Source organism: Mizuhopecten yessoensis, unplaced genomic scaffold (genome assembly GCF_002113885.1).
Source record: "Mizuhopecten yessoensis strain PY_sf001 unplaced genomic scaffold, ASM211388v2 scaffold3805, whole genome shotgun sequence".
NCBI classification, from domain to species: domain Eukaryota; kingdom Metazoa; phylum Mollusca; class Bivalvia; order Pectinida; family Pectinidae; genus Mizuhopecten; species Mizuhopecten yessoensis.
The window spans coordinates 270,989-292,779 of NW_018405228.1; the positions used below are offsets into that span (position 1 = coordinate 270,989).

General features: G+C 36.4%; 1 protein-coding gene across 1 annotated transcript in view; it reads left to right on the forward strand.

Annotated features, from left to right (window-relative positions):
* LOC110448041 (receptor-type tyrosine-protein phosphatase N2-like) overlaps positions 1-21,791 on the forward strand; it is a 308,722-nt gene that overhangs the window by 165,277 nt on the left and 121,654 nt on the right. The window contains exon 10 of the mRNA XM_021494072.1: positions 10,690-10,757. Coding sequence (XP_021349747.1) covers positions 10,690-10,757 — 68 coding nt within the window. The remainder of the gene's footprint in view (positions 1-10,689; positions 10,758-21,791) is intronic.

Here is a 21,791-nt window from a genome sequence, read left to right on the forward strand (position 1 = left end):
CAGTCATGTGACACTGAACATCTGTTTAGAAACATTAACATTTATTCAGTAACACAGAACATTGATTTTGTGACAATTTAGTGATAAAGAACACTACTTTTTCAGCGAAAATGAACATCTGTTTAGTAAACTTGAATGTCGAGTCTGAGACGTTGATGATTGATCAGTATATATATAACATTTTAATACTTTGGAATCTTTGTGGAATTTACCAGGAAAAGTTTTCTTGATAGTGTCATACATGGATGACAAGTCTGTGGGACTATAAGACACAGGGAGATATATACGATAGCTTTCTATACAGACACAGACTCAACCCTTGTGATTTTCGGGACTGGGGGATATGTCACTTTGTATTAGACACAATGTGTCAAGCGAGTTTCAAGGAATTCCTACGTGTTCCTAGCATCTCAATAAATCAACAGCGGACTTCCTGTTTTTCCGAGAGCAAGCCACCCTCGCTATGTCACGCGTAATTCTTACCAAATAGACGTGACTTTCCAATCTTGATGCATTTCTAAGAGCACTCGAGCCATTCATCAACATCCTGTAATGATATGAAATACAAGTATTATTGGGGCGACGTTGTCCACAGATTGGGGGATCTACCTAAATACATTACACCGTCAGTTCGTATCAGATGGGAGATGGAACCCCATTGATTCTACCTCACTTGAGGAATTTTGGTGTCTGGGTCCTTCTCTGTCCAGTCACGTCGTGTGTATCGGGTCTGAGGTATTCTGTCCTCCGCGCCACCAACATGGTTGTTCAACATCTATTGATTGTTATACAATATTTTAACTTGTCAGACATTTTGTTAACCATTGTTCACCCACATATAACAGATTGAAAACACTGTTTCATTGTGTAAATTTTACCTGCTAAATTGCTGACTCATTAAAAAACAGAAAACTGAAAGTCGTTTTCAATTTTGCATTTATATCGAAAATTGTAATTAGATAATTTAGTTAAAAAAGTGTCAGCAAAAATCTGAACATTTCATGCAAAAGGAAATTTTCAGACATCACAAAATAGCTCTCGGGTCTACTAAGGTGTAGTTCATGCTGCCTGTCATGATTTTATGAGTAGTTATTGAAGATCAATTAATTTACATGTGTTGGATAAAAAGTGAATAACATATTAATCATTGTGGGACGCAGATGTTGGCTATTTAGTTGTGGAAGAAATGACCTACATATCCGATATAAATGATAATGATCTTGAGATAATATGTTTTTTTCCCCAACCCAGGCTCCGTGTTGTCTGCGATAAAGGGAGTTAATTCTGTATAGCTAAATATGGGGTTTGGGATTCTATTACATGGTCATTTCTGCAGTACTGATTGTGAATAACTCATGACTAGTTAATTATGTTATTCTCACGCTGGTTCTATTTCCAGTCAACTTCAGGGTACATCTATTGCGGGGTAGAAAAAGGTGAAAATTATAGCACATACTAGACAAAGCCTGCTTGTTCTAAAATAAAGAGTGTTACAGTGAAAAAGGCGAGGTGTTATAGGTGTGTGGAGGCCACCTGACCTGTTGGCAGCGTGGGGATCTGTTGAGTTGGTCGCGTGCAGGCATGGCATGGATTCCTACTCACTGTACGATGATCATGATAAACATGGCGGTGTTTAAACAGTGATTGGGCCACATAACGCGGCCGGGTAATGTGTGTTTGTCAGGCAAGGCTAGGATTTATCTGTCCCTGTCCTAGTCTTGGCTCTACAGATGTGCCCTTACGATACTCTCACAACAGACAAAGCCATGTGTTTCCTTTTACTCTTTACTTTGGTTAAGACTTATGCATGTCTACTTTTTATTGCGGGACTAATTCTGTATTTAAGTGGTACAGTTGCACAGACTTTGATAGAAATCAAAGAGATTGATGACTGATATGTCGGATAACTGTACAGTTTTTAATTGAAATGATAATTGGTTCTTTATTTGTATAACTCTCTGCTTTTCTATCAGATTGTCTGTTATAACACTAGCCGTTATGTATTTGTCTGTTATAACACTAGCCGTTATGAATTTGTCTGTTATAACCCTAGCCGTTATGAATTTGTCTGTTATAACCCTAGCCGTTATGAATTTGTCTGTTATAACCCTAGCCGTTATGAATTTGTCTGTTATAACCCTAGCCGTTATGTATTTGTCTGTAAAAACACAAGCCGTTATGAATTTGTCTGTTATAACACTAGCCGTTATGTATTTGTCTGTTAAAACACAAGCCGTTATGAATTTGTCTGTTATAACACTAGCCGTTATGTATTTGTCTGTTATAACACTAGCCGTTATGAATTTGTCTGTTATAACACTAGCCGTTATGAATTTGTCTGTTATAACACTAGCCGTTATGTATTTGTCTGTTATAACACTAGCCGTTATGAATTTGTCTGTTATAACACTAGCCGTTATGAATTTGTCTGTTATAACACTAGCCGTTATGTATTTGTCTGTTATAACACTAGCCGTTATGAATTTGTCTGTTATAACACTAGCCGTTATGTATTTGTCTGTTATAACACTAGCCGTTATGAATTTGTCTGTTATAACACTAGCCGTTATGTATTTGTCTGTTATAACACTAGCCGTTATGAATTTGTCTATTATAACACAAGCCGTTATGTATTTGTCTGTTATAACACTAGCCGTTACGTATTTGAGGGTATTTATAACCTTAGGTACAAATATTTCTTCATTCATTACCATGCATCAGGTTATGTAATGAAAAGACCTGTCAAATAAAAGACTTATAACACGCATAAAAAACAAAATAATCACAGATACGGAAGAAATTTGGGTTCATAAAATAGAAAAACTATTCTTTGAGGATTTTTTTGGGAAGAATGCTTTATGTTTCACATCAATTTTAGGAATCGCCTGAGTATCAGACCTACATGCTACTATCCTATTTCCAAAAGCTTTTTTATATATATACATTCAAACAGTTTGAAATGAAGAATATTTATCATTTTTTATTTCTTTATTTTTCATTCAGATGTGCTAATATTATTATGATTTAGTGAATTAATTGTAGATTACAGGATTTAAAATCAAATCAAATGTTCTACCAGAAAAGATGAATTGCTTCTGTATGGTTTTGTCTTTAGTTTTGAATCAGAGCGAGTTTAAGGTTACAAATGTATTGCGACCTGACATAAATTAGCGTAGAAGAATGAAATTGAGGTTACACACCAAATCGGTGGCATGCTTAATGTGACGCTGATCAGTAACAAAAAGGGGACTGTCCCTATTTCCATTTCTCAGTCTCTATCAGCCAGTATATAAATGTGTTATTGAATGTATCAACCAAGGCTTCCGTTCTGGCCGATTCAATTTTAAATATTGATTTTGGTAACAGGGAATGGGATTTTGGCGGCGGTAGTTTGAGCTTGTACTAACCTGGTGATGTATAGTATCACATAGTATCAATAGCTGTCTCATACCATCCCTGTGGCTGTAGCGTGTGCTCTGTCACCTGACCCCGATTGATGGATGGACACAGAAAAAGTGGCCCAAATTTACATTATATTACAAAGGGAATCACACCAACACACTGTGTGTATGGACACAGTTGTGATACTGTGTAATACAGTGACAAGTTCAGATGTGCTAAATGAGTTTTAAATTGAACATTTTCAGTATTTCAGCATTTTTTATGAAGAAAATCTTATTTTAATCAAAATATGATGGAAAGTAATTAACATTTTTATGGGAAAATTTGTTTTTGAGTTAATTTTCATAAACATGAATATCCTTGAAGCCAGAGGGTTTTAGCTGATTTCAAATGCAGGTGTATCTTGTTTATATGGAATATATATCAGGTATATTTTATATTGCTTGTAAAGTGTGTATTTCTACATGCAGGTGTATAGTGTTTATTTAGAATACAATAGGGGCCTTCTGTATTTTTGTCATTCCGTAATATTGATCAACAAATTGTACCGAATCGCACAGTTGTGCGGAGAGAAGCGAAAGTCTTTAAATAAATATTCTTTCATGTCTCCACCCTTTTTCATTGAGTTTCTGCTTTGTAAAGTCTTCAAAATTACTATCCTCGCCTAGAAACCCTCTGAATACCCGGCAGCTTCCTTTAACCACCCTCTGAGTGTTTTTTGAGTCCTTGGAGGGAAGAATCTCCTCCATATGTAGCTCAAAAACGGCAGCAAACCTCGATAATGACATCTCGTGTTGATAGTCTGCTGTTTACAATCGCTATCGCAACGGCGCTTGATAAAATTGGCTGTTGCTGTCAAATGTTCTTGTGACCATCACGGTGGGGAAAAGAAGCGGTGAAAAATGGCCACTGTGAAGAACCCGGAACGCACATTTTTCACGCATGTGATATTTTTTCTCTGTCTCATGGCAATATCACCTGCACCCCATAAAACCAATGTATTTTCGGAGGGTGACAGAGATTTTTGTTTAATTTTCTCCCAACCAATCAAATAGCTAGAAATTCATTTGAGGTGTAACAAATCTAAACCACACCTGGCTGGCCGATGCCATTTTGGAAGAAAAGATCCTTATTGAGTTTGGGGTAACTAGGTCAAATGTCAAGGCCACAGTAGCTATAAATAAACTTTTTTAGGTCACCTGAGACAAAGTCTCTCTTGTTTCCAAAAATGTTCGGTTTGAATGATACAATTAATATATAACACTTAATTTGGTGTTGTAAAATAATTTTGGGTGAATAATGACCCTAAGGGAAGGTGGCAAAACCTATTAATTTGCTTGTCACTTGGTCAAAAGTCAAGGTCACAATGCCTATAAATGAAGTGATTTCCAGTTGATTTGACTTCAACAACACATCAGATCCACTTAAATGGATGTTTCCCCTTTGAAAAAGAAATATCTCTGTTGATTTTGTGACAAATTAAAATCAAGGTGGTTATTGTTATCTCAATAATTTCTGTAATATGTTCATTTCCAGCACTATAACTTATCCGAGGCATTAAAATCCCCCCAGACCCCACGGAACTTGTTCAGGAAGCATCTGTTGGCTCCATACTGACCTTTTCCTGTGTTCATTTTGTATTATCCTCATGACTGTGTGCAATACTTGTTGCGAGTATCAGTATTCTCAGTTTCTAGATATCATTATTTGGAATCTGATTTCAACTCTCCCTTGTTATGGTTTATAAATAAATACTGTTACACTTTGCCAGAATATGATCAATTATGTTCTGACATTTTGTCTTGTCGGCTGACCATCATTCAACGTAAAAAGCCCCTCGCACCAAGAGGGACTCCTGCCCTTATTGGCTTGTATTAAAGCTAAACATTTTGAGGTATTAAGATTGGGTTCTAGGTTAAAGATTGTATTTGTTAGTTAAAGATTGGGTTTGTAAGTTAAAAATTGGGTTTGTAAGTAAAAGATTGGGTTTGTTAGTTAAAAATTGGGTTTGTAAATTAAAGATTGGGTTTGTAAGTTAAAGATTGGGTTTGTTAGTTAAAAATTGGGTTTGTAAGTTAAAGATTGGGTTTGTAAGTTAAAGATTGGATTTGTTAGTTAAAAATTAGGTTTGTAAGTTAAAGATTGGATTTGTTAGTTAAAAATTAGGTTCGTAAGTTAAAGATTGGGTTTGTTTGTTAAAATTGGGTTTGTAAATTAAAGATTAGGTTTGTAAGTTAAAGATTGGGTTTGTAAGTTAAAGATTGGATTTGTTAGTTAAAAATTAGGTTTGTAAGTTAAAGATTGGGTTTGTTAGTTAAAAATTAGGTTTGTTAGTTAAAGATTGGGTTTGTAAGTTAAAGATTGGATTTGTTAGTTAAAAATTATGTTTGTAAGTTAAAGATTGGGTTTGTTAGTTAAAAATTAGGTTTGTAAGTTAAAGATTGGGTTTGTAAGTTAAAGATTGGGTTTGTTAGTTAAAAATTGGGATTGTAAGTTAAAGATTGGGTTTGTTTGTCAAAAATTAGTTGTTTGTCAAAAATTAGGTTCGTAAGTTAAAGATTGGGTTACCGGTTTGTAAGTTAAAGATTGGGTTTGTTAGTTAAAAATTGGGTTTGTAAGTTGAAGATTGGGTTTGTTTGTCAAAAATTAGGTTTGTAAGTTAAAAATTAGGTTTGTAAGTTAAAAATTAGGTTTGTAAGATTAAAATGGGTTGGTAAGTTATAAATAGGGGTTTTGGCGTAAAATTGAGATTTTGAATAATAAGATGTAGTGCAATAATAGTTGGGAGTTTGAGATTAAAATATGAGAGTTCAGAAATTGAAAATTTGAATATTAGGAGAAATACGTTATAGTGAAAGAAAGCTAGAGAAACATACAGAACGTGACAATTTTGAACTTAAACAAATGTGATTTTTAAATGAAATTAAGATCAACAGGTGAGAAGGAAATTCAGGAGATATATAAATGGGGAAATGAGAGAATTGTTTCAGGTAAGCTATAAGATGGAGATTCAAAAAAGGAAAAATTACAGGATTACTAATGAAGGGAACAGGAGTATTACTTGGGAGACAGATGAGTAGGAAGTAGGTATAAACTAGGTGTGGTAAGGTGATTGTGGACGTCGGAACAAAACTGATACGGAATTACAGCCAATATATCTTACAGCATGCAGACAGGAATCGCGACAGACATAGAATTACATATGCAGATGCTGCAAGTATTATGTGTCGACGGTAACAGGAGATTATCCCGTCTCCGATACCAGGATCTGTGTAGCTTAAAGGAGGCATAGATGCTTGAGGATGTTGTGTCCGGTGGTAAAGGCTTAGGTGTATAATAAGTGACAGTGCGTAAGATGTTTGGAATATGTAAACAACTAATTACAACATTTATGACACCAATTTATTCCGGATTTTGACGTAAAAGGGGACAATTTTGAAAGTAAGGGATATATTTATATCTGGTGTCATACATTTCAGTTCACTCTAATTGATCAATAGTAACGTATTGGTTGACTTATTTACTCTGACCATGTTTTTATATCGCTGGTTTACTGAGGGAGCTTACAAGTTGAAGATTTATTGAAAAGTTTGAGGAGAAATGTAAGAATTGTTCAGGGACCAGTACCTACCTATTAAAAGGGTTGTTGTATGTAGGTGTGGCCTGTCAGTGCTAGGGGTACCAGTTGTTGGGGATGATATCTTTGTCACTTTACCTGGGTTAAAGTTGACATAAAGAGCTCTAGGCTAAATAATGATTTAAATAAAATTTATGTAAATTGGTTTAATGTTCAATAATTGCATTTACTAAAGATTCAATGAATTTTTTGAACTGAATTGATAGAGTGTGAAATGATTGAATTGGAGGAGTATATAAGAGGTCAGTGTACAATGATCTAAAAGGGGATATCTTAATAGAAACATTGAGAGGAATGTTTCTTATATTATACCTTCTTTCCTTGCCTTTTAATTAAACATCAATTTATATGAACCTTTATTTATTTTACACAATTATGAAACAACTTATTTCAACTTATATCAATAACCATTGTTGGCCCCGATATTATTGCGTGGTGGGTCTTAATGTGAGGGGAAACAGCAGAAAACCCACATGGTCAGTTGGTGAACCCATACCTTTTTACATCCAATTGGGGAATTAAACCCTGGCCACCTTGGTGAGAGGCGAGTATCTTATCCACTTCACCACCTGACCACATAGATTTGAACAGATGTCAATGTTTGTATGTCGTTATGTATCTATAGCAATGCTGATATGACACCGTGACAGCCTACTGAAGTCAACGGAATTCACATTTAGAATATTACCACAGTAAAGTATTAAGTCAGCTCTATTGTTTTTAAAGGAGTTTACACACAGTTTACCCATATATCCTCCAGCTGATCTGTGCATTGACTGTTCCAGCAAACATACATCAGGAGAGAATGAAACACTCAGTATAATTATCAGGTTTAACAAAATGTCCATGTGTACGAAAGATAGAAATGAAGAAATAACAGATGCAGCAAAAAAGAATGTTTAAGCTGGATGAATTCTTGGTAATACTCTCAAGTATCCTCAACGACCAACAGTAGGACTAAAAATGTTCTACTACAAACACAATTAAACAAAAGTCTAACAAGCACCTGCTTTAAACACGAACTTTTAAACAAGGTCCCATCAAAGTTTCCAGACTATCAATGTTCTACACACAAACCAAAGTATCCAGACTTACAATGTTCCAATGTTCATACAATTAAACCAAAGTGTCTAGACTATCAAGGTTCTACTATACACATAAACTGAAGTGTCCAGACTATCAAGGTTCCACTGTACACACAAACCAAAGTATCCATACTTACAATGTTCCAATGTTCATACAATTTAACCAAAGTGTTCAGACTATCAAGGTTCTACTATACACACAAACTGAAGTGTCCAGACTATCAAGGTTCTACTGTACACACAAACCAAAGTATCCTGACCTACAATTTTCCAATGTTCATACAATTAAACCAAAGTGTCCAGACTATAAAGGTTCTACTATACACACAAACTGAAGTGTCCAGACTATCAAGGTTCCACTGTACACACAAACCAAAGTATCCAGACTTACTAGGTTGCAATGTTCAAACAGTTAAACCAAAGTGTCCAGACTTGCTAGGTTCTAATGTTCTTACAATTAAACCAAAGTGTCCAGACTAACAAGGTTCCAATGTTCATACACACCAAAGTGTCCAGACTAACAAGGTTCCAATGTTCATACAAACCAAAGTGTCCAGACTGACAAGGTTCCAATGTTCATACACACCAAAGTGTCCAGACGAACAAGGTTCCAATGTTCATTTACACCAAAGTGTCCAGACTAACACGGTTCCAATGTTCATACAATTAAACCAAAGTGTCCAGACTATCAAGGTTCTACTGTACACACAAACCAAAGTATCCAGACTTACAATGTTCCAATGTTCATACACACCAAAATGTCAGGACTAACAAGGTTCCAATGGTCATACACACCAAAGTGTCCAGACGAACAAGGTACCAATGTTCATTTACACCAACGTGTCCAGACTAACAAGGTGCCAATGTTCATACAATTAAACCAAAGTGTCCAGACTTGCTAGGTTCCAATGTTCTTACAATTAAACCAAAGTGTCCAGACTAACAAGGTTCCAATGTTCATAGACACCAAAGTGTCCAGACTAACAAGGTTCCAATGTTCATACAATTAAACCAAAGTGTCCAGACTTGCTCGGTTCCAATGTTCTTACAATTAAACAAAAGTGTCCAGACTAACAAGGTTCCAATGTTCATAGACACCAAAGTGTCCAGACTAACAAGGTTCCAATGTTCGTACACACCAAAGTGTCCAGACTAACAAGGTTCCAATGTTCATACAATTAAACCAAAGTGTCCAGACTAAAAAGGTTCCAATGTTCATACACACCAAAGTGTCCAGACTAACAAGGTTCCAATGGTCATACACACCAAAGTGTCGAGACTAACAAGGTTCCAATGTTCATACACACCAAAGTGTCCAGACTAACAAGATTCCAATGTTCATACACACCAAAGTGTCGAGACTAACAAGGTTCCGATGTTTATACACACCAAAGTGTCCAGACTAACAAGGTTCCAATGTTCATACACACCAAAGCGTCCAGACTTACAAGGTTCCAAAGTTCATACACGCCAAAGTGTCCAGACTAACCAGGTTCCAATGTTCATACACACCAGAGTGTCCAGACTAACAAGATTCCAATGTTCATACACACCAAATTGTCCAGACTAACAAGGTTCCAATGTTCATCCACACCAAAGTGTCGAGACTAACAAGGTTCCAATGGTCATACACACCAAAGTGTCCAGATTAACAAGGTTCCAATGTTCATACAGACAAAAGTGTCCAGACTAACAAGGTTTCAATGTTCATACACACCAAAGTGTCGAGACTAAAAAGGTTCCGATGTTTATACACACCCAAGTGTCCAGACTAACAAGGTTCCGATGTTTATACACCCCAAAGTGTCCAGACTAACAAGGTTCCAATGTTCATACACACCAAAATGTCAGGACTAACAAGGTTCCAATGTTCATACACACCAAAGTGTCCAGACTAACAAGGTTCCAATGTTCATACACACCAAAGTGTCCCGACTTTCAAAGGTAAATCATGTCCTTGATTTTTACACTCATGTTGACACATAGACTTGGACTGATATGCAATATTTCACACAATGAGAAATCTGACTATCTTCCTACTGAGAGGTAACGCACTACTAATTAATTTGAAGTTAATTTACTGTGTGTTTAATGCATTAGAAATGTGTTTAGGTCTGTATCTGGCTGATTGACAGGACCACTGGACCTTAGGATATATACATTAAGTCTGTCGGGTGTATCTGGCTGATTGACAGGACCACTGGACCTTAGGATACATACATTAAGTCTGTCAGGTGTATCTGGCTGATTGACAGGACCACACGACCTTAGGATACATACATTAAGTCTGTCGGGTGTATCTGTTAATGATGTCGTTTGGGTCTGTATCTGGCCAATTGACAGGACCACTGGACCTTAGGATACATACATTAAGTCTGTCGGGTGTATCTGGCCAATTGACAGGACCACCGGACCTTAGGATACATACATTAAGTCTGTCGGGTGTATCTGTTAATGATGTCGTTTGGGTCTGTATTTGGCTGATTGACAGGACCACTGGACCTTAGGATACTTACATTAAGTCTGTCGGGTGTATCTGTTAATGATGTCGTTTGTGTTTTGTAGAGGAGCGGAAGTCGGACTTGGAGACTCTGACAGGTGTGAAGATTGTTCGGGCAGGAATTGGATACAGGGTGAGTCAACTGTCTATATATACTCCTTATATATTCTAATTTATTCTGTTAGTATAAACTTAAATGCCTGTCCTTGAAATTTGATTGATTCCTTTTCTGACATGGACACAAATGTATCCTCCTTGTCACGACTTTGCCGTAGCGAAATCTGTTTCCACTTCAAGAAGAAATCTTTGGGGATGTCATAGCTTTGTAGATATATATATCATTAAATACATGCATCTTATACAAGGTGAGTGGTGACAGGTGTGATATTTTAGGTTGGAGGTGACTCAGGTCATTTGATAAATCGTTGACAATTTTGTACCATTCATTCATTACAGGTTATTTCTCTATTTTCCAACTGATGATTAATATTTGAAATAAATAATGAAAAGCATCAAGCAGGTGAACTGAACACATGAATCACAACGCTTGACAGTGGAATTTGAAATCACTTGATGGATAAATTGGTAACAGTTGCATTCATGCACAGAATCACGTTGACGCCTGTATTGGTTCTTATTTGCAGGGAAATCTTAAACATGAACTCTAACCCCAACTCCAATTACAGGGTTTTTTCACATCCAAATAAAATGCTGTTTCGTTGAAAATAGAGGACATTAATAGCAAGAAATTTTCTTCAAAAATACAGAAAAAAAGTTTTCAGTTTCCTAACGGTATGCATCTCTCAGGCTGAGGAAGGTGAGAACTGCCCACGGAGGAACGTGCTTATGCATCAGCATGTTTTCGCTGGTAATTGGTGGGATTATGGGTCTAAAAGCGAGTGACTAAGAAACATGTCTGAGTAAGTGCTATTAGCTGTACAGTCAAGTGTAGAGTATCACAGTTACTAAATTAGATAGTTAGGTGACACCATGCATAAGGTTAGCCTTCGCTATCAGCTGTACAGTCAAGTGTAGAGTATCACAGTTACTAAATTAGATAGTTCGGTTACACCATGCTCAAGGTTAGCTTTCGTTTCATTTCACCGGCAATCTCGTCAAATCATGAACATTTCATTTGAATATCAAAACTGAAAATTGCATACACAAACATATTTGAAAGCCACAGATTTCAATCTGGCCTCTTTTAACGAACTGAAGATTACCATTTTTTTTGTCTCAATTCAGATATCAAAATACTTCCAAATAGAACCAATAAGACATGGAACGTTGATATAGCGAAAAAATGTTTGTTTGATTTTTACTGACTGGAATATTGTAATGGTTGAGCCATGTGTGGTGTCTACGATTAATCATGGTTGACCAGTGTTGATGAACCAGGATGAAATATCTGTGATGTTAGATAGAGACAATATGGTATATCAGGTAAAACATATAGATAGAGACAATATGGTATATCAGTTAAAACATATAGATAGAGACAATATGGTATATCAGGTAAAACATATAGATAGAGACAATATGGTATATCAGGTAAAACATATAGATAGAGACAATATGGTATATCAGGTAAAACATATAGATAGAGACAATATGGTATATCAGGTAAAACATATAGATAGAGACAATATGGTATATCAGGTAAAACATATAGATAGAGACAATATGGTATATCAGGTAAAACATATAGATAGAGACAATATGGTATATCAGGTAAAACATATAGATAGAGACAATATGGTATATCAGGTAAAACATATAGATAGAGACAATATGGTATATCAGGTAAAACATATAGATAGAGACAATATGGTATATCAGGTAAAACATATAGATAGAGACAATATGGTATATCAGGTAAAACATATAGATAGAGACAATATGGTATATCAGGTAAAACATATAGATAGAGACAATATGGTATATCAGGTAAAACATATAGATAGAGACAATATGGTATATCAGGTAAAACATATAGATAGAGACAATATGGTATATCAGGTAAAACATATAGATAGAGACAATATGGTATATCAGGTAAAACATATAGATAGAGACAATATGGTATATCAGGTAAAACATATAGATAGAGACAATATGGTATATCAGGTAAAACATATAGATAGAGACAATATGGTATATCAGGTAAAACATATAGATAGAGACAATATGGTATATCAGGTAAAACATATAGATAGAGACAATATGGTATATCAGGTAAAACATATAGATAGAGACAATATGGTATATCAGGTAAAACATATAGATAGAGACAATATGGTATATCAGGTAAAACATATAGATAGAGACAATATGGTATATCAGGTAAAACATATAGATAGAGACAATATGGTATATCAGGTAAAACATATAGATAGAGACAATATGGTATATCAGGTAAAACATATAGATAGAGACAATATGGTATATCAGGTAAAACATATAGATAGAGACAATATGGTATATCAGGTAAAACATATAGATAGAGACAATATGGTATATCAGGTAAAACATATAGATAGAGACAATATGGTATATCAGGTAAAACATATAGATAGAGACAATATGGTATATCAGGTAAAACATATAGATAGAGACAATATGGTATATCAGGTAAAACATATAGATAGAGACAATATGGTATATCAGGTAAAACATATAGATAGAGACAATATGGTATATCAGGTAAAACATATAGATAGAGACAATATGGTATATCAGGTAAAACATATAGATAGAGACAATATGGTATATCAGTTAATCATATAGATAGAGACAATATGGTATATCAGTTAAAACATATATACCATATATATCCTGCAGTAAGCCGGGAGGCGAAGGGGTGGGAGGGGTGTAATACATGACCTCTTACTCAAGGGAGTGAACTCTAAAAACATAATAGGACAATGAAATAGCATTACTTTGTATTTCTACATAACTGCAGTACGTTTGGATTTATTACCAAGTAGGGGCTTATGTTCGATAAATACGGTAATGTTTAATTATATAAATTGTTAGAAAATGTGTGATAGATTTGTTTTTATTGATCATTAGTATGCAATGTCACAATTCAACATTATATGTGTAGCACATTCATTGATTTGATTGATCAACAATAGGCTGCAACTCTTCCATATTTATCCTGCAATAATCTCTTACTCAAAGTATGGCCAGGCCGGAGAAGGGGGTATTACAGGACCGTGAAGTAATATTTGCTGACACTTTTACTGAACAGGAATAGATATGGGTGGGCTTATTACCCGACATGGACTTTTTGTCAGATCAATATTGTAACAGGAAATGTTGTATTATAGTGTAGCAGATTTAAATTGTACATAGGACTTCGGTCACCGTATTATAGTGTAGCAGATTTAAATTGTACATAGGACTTTGGTCACCTTCTATCTTCGTACTAGAGGGAATTTCCCTTAAGAACAGTGGTATTAAGCCTCTGGCTAGGAGTTTTTGGATCACATGCATGTTTGATCCCCTGTGGAAGCACACTACTCTCTTTCCTATTACAATAGTGTAAAATAGTCTATAATACATGAATGTGTGTCAGACTAGTAAGGTTACATACATGTATGATAATTTACAACATATTAGGACTACAATACAGTTTGTTTTTTGTATATCTGATTCAGTAAATATTCCCAGGGCTGTATCAGCCCTCACGTTTGCTGTTATGACTATACCAAAATCTGAGTGACTCGGGACCTTCACTAATAGTTCCTCTAACCCACTGTGCTACCTGGTCAGCAGTAGTCTGTACTCAAATGAACTTAAGGAAAGGTTTTAACTGTTGCAGGAAAAACCACAGTGGAATTGTCTAGTGTTTTGTATTTGTAGTCGGACAGGGATTCTTAAGGAATATGTGTAAAACTTCAGGGGCTGATTTTCACACTTTTTCTTTTGCATTCTGGAATTAAAGTTAGTTATTTTAAGTCATTTAAATCTGTTCTATTTGTTTTTGATTTTGGAACGGGAGAAGTATTTGGTGTAGGACTTTCAGAACACCAAATGTTATTCAATCAACTTTACATTTCAGAAGAAAAATATTTTAAAAGCCTGTCTAATATCATTACAATGACTAATCCTCACACTAACTGTGATAACAACATCAGCATCGTTTACATTGACGCTTACAGACATCCAAATCTTACAACAGATGTATACATTTCAGCCTGCTTCTATTTCGTTGAAGTCTTGCAAGCATCTCCTGTTTATCCTAAAATAGAAACTTAAAAGACGCCTCAAAAGGAAAACAGACTGCATTGTAACCATAGAAACGTGTCTCAAATTGAATTATTACAGCGTTGAAAGTTGTAAATACAAACATTTATAGAGGCTTTTCTCTGTGTGACCTTTCCTTAGCTGAAAGATGTGCTCAGCCTGTCTCCCTACTGGGGTATAACAGCTACCTAAAACAATCTCAAGTATCACCAGCTTACCGTCACATTATCTATCCATCTGTGCTATTTTTATTGCTTAATCTTTTTACCCCCTTTTTTTTAAAAAATATAGAAAATGCCACAAGAGATGAAATTTAGGATACTTTAAAATTTTCGAATGATATGAGTTTTTGCTTGAAATTATTGGAATGGTGTTGCTAGGTGATCAACTTCTTACAGGCAAACATATACTCGCAAAGGCAGAACATTTCGGAATGGAATTTTAATGGCTATCAAGTTCATAGCATTGTTATGTGGCTGCGACCTTGTCTTTGAAACAAGCTACCAGTCATGACAGGTGGCCCCTTAATTTGTCGGACGAATCTAAACCAAGAAACCATGCAAAGTCTTATGTAGATATTTTAAGCTTGTGAGAAGATATGTTGGGAGAAGTGATGGAGGTATGTGTAGGGTAGGTATGAGAGAAGTGATGGAGGTATGTGTAGGGTAGGTATGGGAGAAGTGATGGAGGTATGTGTGGGGTAGTTAGGTCGATCAGGAGGAGTGATGGAGGTATGTGTAGGGTAGGTAGGTCGATCGGGAGAAGTGATGGAGGTATGTGTAGGGTAGGTATGAGAGAAGTGATGGAGTTATGTGTAGGGGAGGTATGGGAGAAGGGATGGAGGTATGTGGAGGGTAGGTATGGGAGAAGGGATGGAGGTATGTGGAGGGTAGGTATGGGAGAAGTGATGGGGGTATGTGTAGGGTAGGTATGGGAGGAGTGATGGAGGTATGTGTGGGGTAGTTAGGTCGATCAGGAGAAATGATGGAGGTATGTGTAGGGTAGGTATGCGAGAAGTGATGGAGGTATGTGTGGGGTAGTTAGGTTAATTAGGAGGAGTGATGGAGGTATGTGTAGGGTAGGGAGGTCGATCGGGAGAAGTGATGGAGGTAGGTGTAGGGTAGGTATGGGAGAAGTGATGGCGGTATGTGTAGGGTAGGTATGGGAGGAGTGATGGAGGTATGTGTGGGGTAGTTAGGTAGATCAGGAGAGGTGATGGAGGTATGTGTAGGGTAGGGAGGTCGATCGGGAGAAGTGATGGAGGTAGGTGTAGGGTAGGTATGGGAGAAGTGATGGCGGTATGTGAAGGGTAGGTATGGGAGAAGGGATGGAGGTATGTGTAGGGGAGGTATGGGAGAAGTGATGGAGGTATGTGTGGGGTAGTTAGGTCGATCAGGAGAAGTGATGGAGGTATGTGTAGGGTAGGTAGGTCGATCGGGATGAAGTGATGGAGGTATGTGTAGGGTAGGTATGGGAGAAGTGATGGAGGTATGTGTGGGGTAGTTAGGTCGATCGGGAGAAGTGATGGAGGTATGTGTAGGGTAGGTAGGTCGATCGGATGAAGTGATGGAGGTATGTGTAGGGTAGGTATGGGAGAAGTGATGTAGGTATGCATATGTGTAGGGTAGGTATGGGAGAAGTGATGGAGGTATGTGTAGGGTAGGTATGGGAAAAGTGATGGAGGTATGTGTAGGGAAGGTATGGGAGAAGTGATGGAGGTATGTGTAGGGTAGGTATGGGAGGAGTGATGGAGGTATGTGTGGGGTAGGTAGGTCGATTGAGTCATTTCAGCTCTGACTTGCAGATCGTAAGGTGACAAACTGGAATGTCATCCTGAAATATTACCCAATTTTCTTTCTTATTGGAACAAATCTTCCAAATTCTGTCTTGAACTTTAAATTATCTAAGATATCAGAATGAAAGAATAGAGAAAGTCATCATTGCAATCCCAAAGAAATTCATATGAATTTCTAAAAAAACATTGAGTGTACAGAATCATTTTAGGTCCATTATTGGATTTTCGTCGGTAAAGTTCATAACAAAATGTAGGCAATAATTTGTAAATTGAAATTGCAGTTTGACATCTGAAGTGAGCTTTACAAATATAGCTTGTCAGTGGTGACAGGGTTATAGATGTATCTGAATGTAGCCATATTGAGCTGCTACGTCAACACGACATTCCAGCATTCAAATTACCGTTTCTGTGACAGAACAGGAGCGTTGTTTGAACAACACCCATTGCCATTCTGCCAAGTGAAATCTTCCTATAGTGGAGATAAGTTAACACGCCTTTCATTCCTTTAGTTTTTATTACACTAAATCCAACTAGAATTGACATAAAACCCAAATCAATGGCGAACACTAATTGATAGTTCCTCACCAGTCGTCTGAAAGAGTAAGTTCTGTTGTCAAGGCAACCGGTATTCTCAAAAAGCTTCAACTCAAATTGTGTGTTTATGAGGCAATTGCGCAATCTGTTGTAGACCGTCCTGATACGCCCAGGCCTCAGTGCTTTACTGTTGAGTTGTCTCGATAGAATCACACATTCATACTTATCAATGATCTACAGGTTTTACACAAAGCATTTCAGCTTATATACTGTAATCATATAAATCACTTAATTGGCCTTTGTGCTTTATATAGAAATATCTAACATCTTTAATATTATTTGAATAATTCTGTACTCTAATTGATTTTTCTTTTTTGAGTTTAATTATTATCAATATTATATTTTCTTTGAGATGTTATAGATAACATTTTATAAATACAAGTATTTAGAGTTGTCGTTTCTAAAAAATAAATTCCCTGACATTGAATGATCAGTGTGCAAAGATTTTAAATTTTATTTTGAGCATCCAATTAAAATCAAATATTCTGAAAATGTAAGTGCAGTGGTTTTTGCTTAATATCACGTCTCATTCGTCAGAGGAAAACATGATATTAACAGGAACTTGTTATTAAATTATGTGATATTAAGTGTAATATTAGTAGTAATGACATTTCAGAGAATTACATCATAGGTTCCCATACAAATTATAAGTTAAAAATATGTTGTACTTGAAAAGACTTATATACAGTGGTAACACAGTGAGAGGGAAGAAGGAGGAAGTCTTATTCAAGGAAACGTGAGTAAACTGATGGAGGAACAGGAAAATTATCCCAGAAAACAAGTTCAAGGTACAAAGGGGAATTTTATCCAAGGACAAAAGAGAGAAACCGGTAGAGGGATGAGGCATCATCTGAGATTACAGGGTCAGTAGAAACTGGTAGAGGAATGAAGCATCATCTGAGGTTACGGGTCAGTAGAAACTGGTAGAGGGATGAAGCATCATCTGAGGTTACAAGTCAGTAGAAACTGGTAGAGGGATAAAGCATCATCTGAGGTTACAGGTCAGTAGAAACTGGTAGAGGGATGAAGTTTTATCTGAGGTTACAGGTCAGTAGAAACTGGTAGAGGGATGAAGCATCATCTGAGGTTACAGGTCAGTAGAAACTGGTAGAGGGATGAAGCATCATCTGAGGTTACAGTCAGTAGAAACTGGTAGAGGGATGAAGCATCATCTGAGGTCAGTAGAAACTGGTAGAGGGATGAAGCATTATCTAAGGTTACAGGTCAGTAGAAACTGGTAGAGGGATGAAGCATCATCTGAGGTTACAGTCAGAAGAAACTGGTAGAGGGATGAAGCATCATCTGAGGTTACAGGTCAGTAGAAACTGGTAGAGGGATGAAGCATCATCTAAGGTTACAGTCAGTAGAAACTGGTAGAGGGATCACTGGTGGACCCTTACCGTGTATTTTTTTCATTTTTTCGTTTAATTTTCAAAAATCGTTTAGTTGTTCTCTTTTTGTGTGTATTTTTTGGATTATACTTTATATTTGACGAGTCACCGTTTATTGTTTAAACCGACGTTTATTCTTCGCAGACTTGTGTTTAGTTTTGAGTATAACAGTTTGTTTTTAAAACAGAGTGTTTGTTTTATAAATGCATGTTAACTTTTCACGGAACAGAGTTTGTTTTATAACTACATGTTTACTTTTCTTGGCCCAGTGTTTGTTTTATAACTGCATGTTTACTTTTCACGAAACAGTGTTTGTTTTAAAACTGCATGCTTAATTTTCACGGAGCAGTGTTTGCGTGTCAAGGAACAGTGTTCCGTTTTGGTGGAGCGTTGACCTCTCGCGGCAAATCGTTTAATTTTAGCAGAAATCGTTTAATTTACGAATTTCTTTTGTTCTGTCGGGTTCTTTCATGTCTGCCGACCGGCCACGCTCTCGTCCGCGACAGGCCTACCTTATCGGCAGTGTAGTGGCGCGCACCAGCCAAAATTTACCTGAGCTCGGTCAGAGCGCTCACCCATGACGTACGTAGCCGTCGGCTACCGGTAGTCCGAATCGTAAATAGTACCGCTGTAACTGGTTCGTCATTTTCCATTGCATGCACTAAAAGTGACGTTTATGTTACTAAACACACGATTAATCCTTTGTTCTACGCCACCAACATAAAGTGGGCGTTTTCCTTGTTTTACGAAACGTTAGTTTTATTGTACAACATGATCATCGAATCAATGTACCCAAAGTACGTGTTTTATTGTACAACATGATCAGCGAATCGATGTACCCCAAGTACGTGTTTTATTGTACAGCATGATTAAAATACAAGTGAATCAAACTATCCTTAATACGTGATGTGTTGTACAGTATGATTAAAATACAAGTGGATCAAACTATCCTTAGTACGTGTTGTATTGTACAGTATGATCAAAAAATACAAGTGAATCAAACAATCCGTAGTACGTGTTGTATTGTACAGTATGATTGAAATACAAGTGAATCAAACTACCCTTAGTACGTGTTTCATTGTACAGTATGATTGAAATACAAGTGAATCAAACTAACCTTAGTACGTGTTTCATTGTACTCCCCTAACGAATTAAAGTATTCCTGGATTATTATTTTACTCGTGGCTTTTTATTTTACCCCCTTTATTTACCTGTGCTCCGCGGCAACAGGATCTGCGCCGGCGGTCAGCTTTGATCTAACCGAGTAGTAGCCTGTCGACCACTTCGAGCTGCCGCGGGCGGTGTCAAGCATCACCCTTGTCTGTCGACAGCTCGCCTCATAATCAACAACGTGTCTGTGCTTTGTTCACCTATGATAATTTGGTGTAATCAGAATAAAACTATGGAACTGTGCCGTGTTTGTAATTTACTTCGGCCGTGTCTGTTGAAATATGTTTGCTTAATACTCGATTCGTTATAAAAATATATTTAAATAAATGTGTCGTGTTTGTACTTTATTCGGCCTAATGGTCTCAAATACGTGTTTATTAAGCACTCGATTAATATGTCAAATTAAAACTATAAAACTGTGCCGTGTTTGTAATTTACTTCGGCCTGGTGTTTTTGAAATACGTGTTTGATACATACTCGATTTATATGTCAAATTAAACTTTGAAACTGTGCCGTGTTTGTTACATACTCGAACAGTGCCGTTAAAATACATGTTTAAGTATTCCATTTATATGTCAAAATAAAACTATTGAATTGTAATTCAATTGTAATTTACTTCGACCTGGTGTTTTGAAATATGTGTTTGTAACATAATCGAACTGTGCCGTTAAAATACATGTTTTATACACTCCATTAATATGCCAAATAAAACTATGGAATTATGCCGTGTTTGTAATTTACTTCGGCCGTGTCTGTTGAAATATGTTTGCTTATTACTCGATTCGTAATAAAAATATATTTAATTAATGTGTCGTGTTTGTACTTTAATCGGCCTGATGGTCTAAAAAACGTGTTTATTAAACACTCGATTAATAATTAATATGTCAAATTAAAACTATATAACTGTGCCATGTTTGTTATTTACTTCGGCCTGGTGTTTTGAAATACGTGTTTGTAACATTATCGAACTGTGCCGTTAAAATACATGCTTTACATACTCCATGTATATGTCAAAATAAAACTATGGAATTGGGCCGTGTTTGTAATTTACTTTTTGGTGTTTTGAAATACGTGTTTGTAACACACTCGAACTCTGCCGTTGAAATAATACACTCCATTAATGTGTCAAATAAAACTATGGAATTGTGCCGTGTTTGTAATTGATATCGGCCTGGTGTTTTGAAATACATGTTTGGTATGCGTAACCACTCGTATTCCGTGCCTGCATTAACTACATTCAATGTACACTATAACTTTTAGCTAAGGTATTGTAATATACAGTTGACACATCTAAATATCTTACCTGTGAATTAAAAGGTATGTTAATTACCTGTAGTTCTTACCACATTGTACTATAGCCAAGGGGCATTTACGATACCTACCTGTGAGTTAATGTACTATAGCCAAGGGGCATTTACGATACCTACCTGTGAGTTAACAGGTGAACTAATTACCTCAGAGGTGTTACCTGTGAATGTCGTGGCCAAAGTGCATTTACAACCGATCCTCCAACTAACACAGGTAGTATGGTGTACCGGCATGTATCTTTTTGTTTCCAGTGTTGGAAGAAAACATGTTGTCGAAAGTATTATAGTTAATTTCAACAGCGGTTAAATGTATTTTACATGCGTTTTTACATTAGGCTAGTGGCCTAGTGCCTTGACTTACGAATTAGATTAGATCTTAGTCCGAGGTATAATATACGATATTGGTGGTTTTTTTTTATAAAACAAACACGTATCTCAAAACACCAGGTCGAAGCAAATTACAAACACGGTACAGTTTTATAGTTTTATTTGACATATTAATGGAGTGTATTATTTCAACGGCACAGTTCGAGTGTGTTATAAACACGTATTTCAAAACACCAGGTCGAAGTAAATTACAAACACGGCACAGTTCGAGTATGTTACAAACAGTATCTCAAAACACCAGGTCGAAGTAAATTACAAGCACGGCACAGTTC